The sequence below is a fragment of the Citrus sinensis genome, chromosome 7, assembly GCF_022201045.2.
Source record: "Citrus sinensis cultivar Valencia sweet orange chromosome 7, DVS_A1.0, whole genome shotgun sequence".
NCBI classification, from domain to species: domain Eukaryota; kingdom Viridiplantae; phylum Streptophyta; class Magnoliopsida; order Sapindales; family Rutaceae; genus Citrus; species Citrus sinensis.
In genome coordinates this window covers 15,635,955-15,647,008 of record NC_068562.1, presented here as the reverse complement: position 1 = coordinate 15,647,008, position 11,054 = coordinate 15,635,955, and the positions used below count along the sequence as shown (strand labels likewise).

General features: G+C 34.3%; 1 protein-coding gene across 1 annotated transcript; it reads right to left on the bottom strand.

Annotated features, from left to right (window-relative positions):
* Positions 1-1,066: 1,066 nt before the first annotated feature.
* Positions 1,067-5,470, bottom strand: LOC102620987 (uncharacterized). Its single transcript, XM_006493387.3, has 7 exons — positions 5,299-5,470; positions 4,844-5,045; positions 3,841-4,080; positions 3,529-3,640; positions 3,201-3,375; positions 1,858-2,098; positions 1,067-1,512 (listed from the first exon to the last, which is right to left on the bottom strand). Exons 2-7 carry the CDS (start codon positions 5,025-5,027, stop codon positions 1,223-1,225), a joined length of 1,242 nt encoding a protein of 413 aa, XP_006493450.2. The 5' UTR covers positions 5,028-5,045; positions 5,299-5,470; the 3' UTR covers positions 1,067-1,222.
* Between the last annotated feature and the right edge of the window lie 5,584 nt (positions 5,471-11,054).

The window sequence follows — 11,054 nt, the reverse complement described above, 5'->3', positions numbered from 1 at the left end:
TATGGCCTTTATTCATATTGTATTTGTTTATTTATTTATTTGGTTTTCATCATTCATATTTTCAAATTGATCTGTTGCTGTTAGGAATAATTCATCAAGTGAATTGCATTAACAATTAAAAGAGTGGAGATAAATTTCATTTTGTGCTTAAATCTTTTTTTTTTTTTAATTTTAAGAAAAAACTGAAAATATATTTATCTAATGATGTAAGGAGAGGTACTTTTCCAAGATAAAAATATACGCCAAGAGATACAAAAATTTTAACATCAAAATTGCAATATATGTTTTTGTAGGATAATAATTATTCTTATATTCCAACCATTACAAATACAGATTTTCTTAAAATATTTTAAATATCTATTGTATATTAAGTGTTTTTTAATAAATATTTAAAAAAGTGCATGCGACATAGCTACATTAACGTAATCAATATTATATATTATCATTTGATACAAAATATGATAATACACCCATAAAGTAAATATGGGATTAATTTTGCCCAACAACCAATATCATTGGACATTTAATTATCCATAAATATGACTTGAATATTTGTAGATGATCTTATAATGGAACGAGAAATTGATGGGCAAGAAAAATTTATTAAATAATTAAATTATAATTTAGCACACTCCAAGTAGGGATTGAAAAAATTTATTATTTAATCGAGATTGTATTTTATAACGGGTATTAGTTTATTAAGACTTATATTACTTATATGTCAAATTATTTTTGTTCAACAGAAGCATTCGTTGAATCAACACAGTTTTGTGGTGGGGATCACGTCTGGTTAAAAGTTCCCCTTTGATCGCCAAGTTGCATGCCGTGAAGAGAACCAAAGTGAATTCATCCATTAGTTATGCAATAAGATTGAGAAATGGAGGGATTGAGAGGACTGTCAAAAATAAAAGTTCATCCAGAGAAACGAGGGAAAGGAGGGTAACGTTAGAATTATGGTTTGTAAAAGTAGTTTTATGTTTGTAAAATACTAAAATTTTTTATCAGGTGTGCATAATCGAGTTATTTGACGAAATTAGAGAAGCGCCAATAGCCTCACTCCATCGAGTAACTTTGAAAGCAATTCAATTCATACAACTTAGGATAGACAACATTTTTACAATTTTATGATAAGCAAGCATTCCAAACAGTATACGCTTAACCGTTAGGGAGCTGCATCACACATGCACAATATATATAGGGGTATTTAAAACATTTTTGGAATTCAGAACTCCCTGTCCGGGAACAGAATTGGAGCAACCAGTGACCACATGTAGAGAGCTGCAGTTGCCCACCCGGTCAGAATCCTAACCCAGACAGATGGCCAACCCACGTCAACTAGCTTCCCACTCTCCCCGACAGAGGTTGACCACCCAGTTAGAAGCATTGCAGAATACATGCTGGCCAGAGAGAAAATAATGTGGAAGAAAGCATATGAATATGTGACTGGCTTGGCCTTTTCCTTTTCTTCTACCTCATCGGCCTTGTCCATTGGAAGCAGAGGCTTCCCGCCACCTACAACAGGAAATCTGGGTGTTAGATTCAAACCAAGAAACGATGGCTCATCCTGTAGTCAGAATATGAGCTTCAGAAGGCTTATTGCATTCACTTACTAGCATCACCTTTCTAGAAGGAAAAAAGGGGGGGGGGGGGGGGGGGGGGGGGAGGAGAGGAAAAGAAAAGAACGCATAGAACCTCATGATCAGGTCCACTAATCATACAAAAACATTCCGGATCAAAAGGTACAAGGAAAAGACACAGAATTGAGTACTCTGGACCTTTTTTTTTGGGGGGATGCTGAGTGAAAGAATTCCACATCCAAGACTCTGCTTAGTAATTACAAAATTTTTCAACACTAACCTGCACGAGGTGAACTTGGTGGTGAAAGCAGAGTTGTAGAAGATCCAGCACGCACTGCAGAATATACTACTGATAGGACAGTGGTAATCAGGCCCAAGGTAAGGCTGCCAGTAGAGACAGCTTTAGAATGCCTGTGGAGACCATTGCATTCATAATCTCTTGGTTCACTTGAAAGTCCACTGTAACAGAGGTACATGCAGTAAAGAGATATTACTGAAGCAGGCAAAACGCTGCCACCCACCTGTTTTGCATTAAAATGCCAATAATGAGATAAGGAAAGTCAAGGTCCTTATCTGAACAAGAAGTATACCCCATATATTATGCAATTGCCTATATAAACATTTAAGAAACATGTGCAAGTAAACAAACAACTAGTCTATACGACAAACACATATATGTCAGTGGCAAGAAACTAAGGAGGTACTCCCTGAATTAACTGTAAGAGCAGTCGCAGATCAGAACAGAATCATATAATTGCTGTCCTTTTAAAAACACCCACCTAGGTTTAATCAACACAAGAGATCAAACAAGTTGTACTAGGATTCTCATACAACGTAGGATTTTCTTACCATGGAAGTTATAATAAAGGTTATTCTTCACATGAGCGGAAATCATTGCCATGACAAAACTATGAACCATACACTAAATCTCGTTTTATACAACTTCAAAACTCCTGTCACACATATACTACATCTACAGCATATAAAAAACCTGCTGTTGGCCTGAAAATATTAAATGGATAATGCTTGAATTATCCATTACCTGCAATAAGGTCTAACGGTCTTCGTCTGCAAAAACTAAGCAAAACAAAAAATGATACTCATATATAGATTTCATTTCCTTTTTAGGCTGGGGTTAACAATTAGTAAGATGATATTCTAGACTACTTGGAAGCAGTAACATTTTCATTATCAAAGGACTAACTGTTAACAACAACGTTGGGAGTCAACAGTCTTCCTTCTCCTGTCATAATCATTTTCAACCAACTTATCACCACTGCTTTTTTATTTTTTTAATTATTATTATTTTTTGGCTAATAAACAAAAGACTTTATATAAAAATAAAAGAGAGATGTGCAAGGATTGATGGGACTACAAATCCACAAAAACAAGGACGAGAAGTCCCAATGTAAACAAAACACTAAAAAATCTACACAGATCAGAAACAGCCCAAAACCAAAAACAACACAGCTCAATAAGAATGTAATCCCTTTAGGATGCAGAGACTTCCCAATTAAGCCTTTATCACATTTTATTCATACTAAATAGAACATTCATATGTATAAAACAATGCGAATAAATTAGAGATAATAATCTCTGGTATGATGGGAAATGCGAACTTACAGCGGGATGTAGAGCAACTACAGCGAAGATAAATGCAAGAATCAAGGTCATAACAATGAAGAATGTATTGAGCCCACAATCCTGCCCTGATGGTGTGAACCAATGGAAAAGAAGTCCCGAGAAGCCAAATGTCAGCACGTAACAAACAAGAGAAACAACCAATAGGGCAACATACCTATAAAACAAAGGGTGAAATAACCAAAAAATTAAATGAAATTCAGAAAGTCAGCTGAAGAAAGTACAGGTTGTCACCAAAACAAGACAAATAAATGAAAAAGGAATAGAAAGAGAGAGAATAGGATAATACTATAAGAATTGTCAAACTAACCAGAACTGCTCATCATATCCAACCCACGTCTCATTCCATCTGTGAACAAAGTCCAATAAAAGGACAACTTGAACAAGAAGAAACAAACCCGAGCCAAACTTTGATATTGACTCTGCGAGCATAAAAATAAAATGATCAGCTTCAAATGAAAAATGATTTAGTATAAGATGAAGAACTGGATCGACAATCAGATTTATTATTTCAATTTTGGACGATGATCAACCTTTACTTTTATAAACAGCATGTGCACTATCATAACCCCTAGTCAAAAGTGTTAATTGAATCCATAGACAGAATATAAATATCACTTACCATAGAAGCTGACAATCTCATTTGGAAGGAAAAACATAAAGATCACCAGAAGGCACCAACAAATAATTTTCATCATCCATCCACCATGGTGCAAGCTATCACGGGGATCTTTCTGATTTTTCACACCAACCATTAAAATTGACAAAATAGTGAAAAAGAGAAAATTTCCCAAGCTAACTCGCAGCACAGCATCAGTTTCAAACCACTCCCTGCTAGGTGTCTTATGAAAATGATTAATCCCTGCATCAATAACAAGTATAAGATTCAATTTTCATGACTAGATTAGCCACCGCCAGTTTTATGTCATCCGAAAACTCATTTGACTTTAATGAATGCAGTGTAACTCTGACTTCATTAGGAATAAAAAGAAGTTAGGCATCCAATAATCCTTGAACCAAACCACATTGGTAGAAAGAACGAAACTCCTCACCCATCGATAGACATTTCGTCGTACCATTATTTGCATGTGCTACACAGAGAAAATTCACCAAACATTTTTTTTTTTAATAATAAGACACTGTAAATTATACTAAAGATGAAGAATTGATAAGAGCTTAGAAGACAACAATCTTAGGCCCTACCTATAAAAATAGGCTATTGGGTTTAACATTGTTTCAACATTGCATCAGGGCTTATTCGACCTACAACTCGCTTTCATTTTCAAGAAACCTCCTTCTATTTTCCAAATTAGAGTGCAGATCCAAAAAGTGTATGTTTTAATTTGATTTTTTTTTAAAAAAAAAAAATCTTATGTTGCAATCAACACGAATAATAAAGTCATTTTTAACGGCTATAGTTCTGCTTACTTTAGAAAGCACCTGTGTTAAAGTGTTTAGTAAACTACCAGCTTTCACGATATAATAGCTATGAATCAAAAGCCACATCATTGAAAATTTGATAACAGCCATGTAGATTAACAACAATACACATGACAAAGGAACCTAATTAAAATTACTCAAAAGGAAATATAACAAAACATACAAAGACAGCTAAATTTGCTTACAAGGGAGCTTCTCCATGAGCGGAGCGGCGACTTCACGAAGAATCCACGAAACGATCAGAGAGAGAGCAAACAGCCCGCAGTAAGCAATCCTAGCTGACCTCCTGCTGATCCCCGACACAGCCGAGCGGCACGCGTCACACGCGCACGCCGCACAGCACGACGCAAGACAAGACGCCGCCCACATCTTCTCTTCTCTCACAAACTGAAACAACCACCGAACACAATCAACTATACAAAAATAAATAAATAAATAAATTGTGATTATTAATTAGATTAATAAGTAACGATGACGTGCACGGATAGTAATTCGAACAAAGTAAATGAGAAATAGTGAGAACTATAACTAGGTTATCGGATTGGCGAAGAGAGAAAATGAAATTGAATTATAAAATCTTGAAAATCAAGAGAAATTAGCGAGAACTTGAAAGAGGTATTTAATTTTTTTTATTTTTTACCTGGGATATTTGATTGAATTTGAAGGAGAAAGGGAAAGTGAAATAGAAAAGGCGATGATCGCAAGCGCTAAGCGAAGAATATTAGGAGAGACCGCGAGACGACGAAGAAGGAAGAAAGAGCTAGTCAAGGAAACTTGTTTTATCGCCTGCGGTTCGGTTAATGAAGTTTCTGGGCTTGGAGCGGATCTTTGTCGTTGATCTTTTTACCCGTTCCTGATTAAAAAAAAAAAAACATGGGTTAGTGTGTATACAGTAATAGCATTCAGCAGCCCATATTGTTTCTAACAGGATGTACTAATTTTTTTTTTTTGCAGCGTGCGCACGCTTTGGTTTGGGCAAAGCCCATTTTGTTTTGGATTGTTTTATTCGCTTCAAATGAGATTTCGCTTGTAAAAATAAGATATTTTGACAAATTTTGAAAGATTGAAAAGAATTTTTTTTTTAAGGTTATATAAAATTTTAAGTTGTTTTTTTTTTTTTTGGTGTTTCTAACTTATAGATATTACAATATGGATCTATTAGGAGTCTTCTAGTGTGTTTACTAAAAGAGAATGAGAATGAAAATTATGTAATTAGAATAAGTCATGTGTTTATTTACAAATTTAATAGTGAGAATGAAAATCAAATTGATGGACCCTTACATCCATTTGGAAATCATTAATGGGAGTTTGATTCTCAAACGAGGGTTGAAAATTAGAGTATTACTCTCAAAACTCTCTAAAATATACTTACCAAAATCTCCAAATTCCCAATTTGTCATAATTAAAACTCAAATCATCAAATTCTTTAATCAAAAGCCACCCAGGAGCACAATCGAAATAGTATCACCCTAAGATCGTGTTAAAATAAAACAAATAAAACAGTGAGTTAACAATTAAGAACAATAGGAAAAAAACAACTGGAATTAAAAGAAATAGTAAGAACAACAACTGGAAATGAAGGAAAAACAGTAAGAACAACAACTAGAAATGAAGAAGCAGGGGAAAGAAAATAATGAATCAAAAGGAAATAAACCTGAGGCATGTAATGTAGTGTCCTTAAAACAGATTTACCACCTACTGTAGTGCTTTAAGTTTGCTGGTAACTGTTTCCCAGATACAATGGGTATGAATTATCTGTCAAGCACTGACAAATAATTCCAGCGAACCACAACAGCGTTCAAAGCTCTATAAAAAACAGAACGTCAGAAGGAGGAAAGAAATTTTGAAGTGCTCTGTGTGTGCTGGTTGTTCTTGTGTGTGAAAACAAAAGAAGAAGTTGTTTTCTTATACACATGTGAGGATGTAACAGTAGCATAGTATTGAATTTTCGAATTCAATATATGCCATTTAATTGTTATAACAACCAATTGAATTGTTTAAATTCAAGTCAGTCAATTGATTTCAAAATTGAATTGTATAACAGCCCAAAAACAATTGCGAAACTGTTACAAATCATTTGAATTCAAAAACGTGAAACTGTTACAAAAAATTTTTTTTAAAGGAAATTAAAAATGTGCCATGCAAGCTTGGGTGATTTTGGGCTGACATTCGCGTAGGCAGGACGCGCGGGCGCACACGAGTTCAACCAAATTGATCTTAGATTTGCACCCCCTGCGCACGCGCGTGTGGAGAGAATATCTATCCTTATAATTCTTGCTCATGAATGAGTAAGTGTCTATATATAAATACAAACCCCTTGTCTTATTTTTCTCTTGTGGGATAAATCTCATTTTCTTTCAAATTTTCAACTCCAAGGGTGCACTTTGAGAGACAATTTTTCATTCACCCTAGCACCATTTTGAGTAAATAAATATACATTTTTGAAGTATTCACGGAGTAGAACCCGAACTTTACAAGATTTTCCACTTTCGCTAAATGGGACCCATTCAAAATGTGCCCTCAAAATAGCATGTTGATATGCTATTTTTTTGACAATCCCTCACATGAATGAAAATTGGCAATAAAATAGAAAACCACTAAATTTTGACATCAAAACTATTTTTGACCTTAATGATCGAGTTTATTGGATCGATACCTAGCACATGATAGGTAAGTCTTATCCTTTGAACATTTCCTTGTGATAGTATATTTACTTTACTGGCTGATCAGTAGATGTGATGTCCTTGAACTGTTCTGCCGTTAGTGTAAACGATCATATACAACACATAGGTATTTCTCCTAACACTGTTGAGTTCTCATAGTTATGTTCGTTTTGACCTTGAACATCTACCTGGTTATACAAGAGTTTCTAAGAGTTGAACCTCTAACAACTCCCTTTGAAGCGGCCCTACTTCTCTCTCACATAAGTGATATCTTAATTAAGAGTAACCCGCGTTACTCCGCTCGAATTTCCAACGCGTAAGAATCATTAAGAGCCTAGCTCAACCTTATTTCTCACGGGCATCATTGTTTCATCATAGGAATGGTTAATGAGGTAATCCTCTCAAGAGAATAACCCTCACAGTGATCTAATTTTAGTCTTTAACAATTAGGTTGTCCCATTGAACCTAGATCTTGAGATCTCCAGTCAACTAGGTTGGGTTTTCCTTCGTTATTGACTAATCATTCTATGAGTTTTAATCACATTCCTCTCGATGATTTTTTTACTAGCTCTCTATTTAATCCTTTGGTTAGCGGATCCGCAATATTATCTTTTGACCGTACATAGTCAATAGAAATAACTCCAGTTGAAGTAAATTGTCTAATGGTATTATGTCTACGATGTATGTATCTAGACTTACCATTATACATATTGCTTTGTACTCTACCGATAGCTGATTGACTATCGCAATGAATACAAATTGTAGGCATAGGCTTTGGCCACTTTGGAATACCTTCTAAAAAGTTGCGTAGCCATTTTGTTTCTTCACTACATTTATCTAATGCAATGAATTTAGATTTCATTATAGATTTGGCAATTACTGTCTGTTTAAAAGACCCCCATGATACAGCTGCACCTGCTAGTGTAAACACATAGCTGCTAGAAATTTTTGAATCTTTTACATCAGATATCCAGTTAGCATCACTAAATCCTTCTAATACTTCTGGATATCTAGTATAGTGCAATCCATAATTACGAGTGCATCGAAGATACCTGAGTACTCTTACGATAGCTTTCCAATGATCAGTTCCTAAATTACTCATATATCTACTAAGTTTACTTACTGTATAGGCTAGATCTGATCTGGTACAGTGTGTTAAGTTCATTAGACTGCCTATTATTCTCCCGTATTCTACTTGAGAAACATCATTTCCTCTATTTTTCGATAGATGTATACTCGTATCTAATGGAGTTTTAGACACGGTATTATCATCTTTATTAAATTTTTCAAGAATTTTATCTACATAATGAATTTGACTTAAAATAAGCCCATTAGAAGCCCTTGAGATTTTAATCCCCAAAATGACATCCATAAGACCTATGTCTTTCATGTCAAATTTAGACTTCAACATATTCTTGGTAGATTTAATCATGTCATCATCACTCCCAACAATGAGCATGGTATCAACATATAAACATAAAATGACATAGTTATTTTCTGTTTTTTTGACATAAACACATTTATCACACTCGTTGATCTTAAATCCACTTATGATCATCGTATGATTAAATTTTTCATGCCACTGTTTTGGTGCTTGTTTCAAGTCATATAATGACTTTACTAATTTATAGACCTTCTTTTCTTGTCTTGGAGCTATAAAACTTTCAGGCTGCTCCATGTAGATTTCTTCACCTAAATCTCCATTTAGAAAAGCCGTCTTTACATTTATTTGATATATCTCGAAATTGTGCAAAGCTGCAATTGTTATTATCATCCGAATGGAATTTATTCTCGTAATAGGAGAATAAGTATCAAAATAATCAAGGCATTCTCGTTGCCTATGACCTTTAAGTACAAGTCTAGTCTTATATTTATCGATTGATCCATCGGCTTTCATTTTCCTTTTGAAAATCCACTTATACCCCAAAAGTTTACATTCTGGACAAAGATCTACTAGCTCCCAGGTATGATTTTGTAAAATGAATTCAACTTCACTGTTAATGGCTTCTTTTCATAAAGCGCCTTCAGGTGAAGTTACAGTTTTTTTAAAGCTTTGAGGTTCACTTTCTAGCAAATACGTCAGAAAGTCTGGACCAAAAGACTTTTCTATTATATTTCTTTTGATACGTCTGACCTCAACTTCTTGTTGTTCTTCTTCTTCTTGAACTTCATCATTTTCTTCATTTTGACTGTTTTCAATTATTGTTTCATGAAGTTGTCGTAGTTCTTTCGATTCCACTCTAGAGTTGCAAGGAAACATATGTTCGAAAAACAATGCATTTCTTGATTCTATTATCGTATTTTTGAGGACATCTGGAACTTTAGACCCATTCACCAGAAATCGATAAACATTATTGTTTTGCTCATAACCAATAAAAATGCAGTCAACGGTTTTTGGTCTTATTTTCATTTTTTTATTTAAAGGAACCACTACTTTAGCAAGATACCTCCATACTCGTAAGAATTTATAAGAAAGTGTTCTACCTTTTCACAGCTCATACGACATTTTATCTTCTTACTTTCGGGGTATCGTATTTAATAAGTAATTAGTTGACAAAACAATTTCTCCTCACATATTCTGGGGTAACTCAAAACTTATCAACATTGCATTCATCATTTCTTTTAAAGTTCGATTCTTTCGTTCTGCAATCCCATTATATTGAGGTGAATATGGAGACGTGACTTGATGTATGATTCCACTTTATTCACATAGTGACTCAAACGAAACAACATACTCACCACCACGGTCACTCCTTAATTATTTGATTTTTTTAATTTTTCTATTAAGTTGATTCTCAACTTCATTTTTGTAGAAAATAAATTTTTCTAAAGCTTCATCTTTACTTTTCAACAAATATACATAGCAATATTTTGTGCAATCGTCAATGAAGGTAATAAAATATTTATTACCACCTCTTGTTTGAATGGATTTAAAATCACAAATATCACTATGTATTAAATCAAATGGTTCAATGTTTGTTTTAATTGTTTGAAAAATGACCTAGTTAGTTTTGTCTCAACACAAGTTTCACACTTATGTTTCAAATCAATTTGGAAATTGGGAATATGCTTCATGTTAATTAATTTACGCAATGAATTAAAATTAACATGTCCTAATCTACCATGCCAAAGATTAGAAGACTTAAGCAAATAAGCAAAAGAACTAGCTTCATTATTAATTTTTGGTTTTAGAGTCATTACATTGCGCTTAATATAGCCCTTCATTAACATAACCCTTTCCCACACACATCTCATTCTTTGACAAAACTACCTTATCTGAGTCAAACACCATTCGGAAGCCATGTTTGTTCAACCGCGATCCAGACACCAAGTTCTTCCGAATTTCTGGCACATAAAGCACATCGTTCAGAGTCAGCTCTTTTCCAGAAGTCATCTTCAGAATCACCTTCCTTTAACCCTCAATCTCAAACGTATTATAATTCCCCATGAATAACTTCTCGCCATTGCTAACTGTTTCAAATGAAGTGAATAACCCTCTGTCCAAGCAAACATGTCTGGTTACTCCCGTATCAATCCACCATTCTCTCATATTAGAGCCAACCAGATTCACTTCTGAAATCACTGCAGAGAGGTTTATGTCTGAAACATATTGAGTGATGTTTTCCACCACATTTCTCTCTCACTTCTTTTTAGGTAATCTGTAATCTGAAGCCTTGTGACCCATCTTGTCACAATTAAAATATTTTCCTTAAAACTTCATTTACTTCTTGGA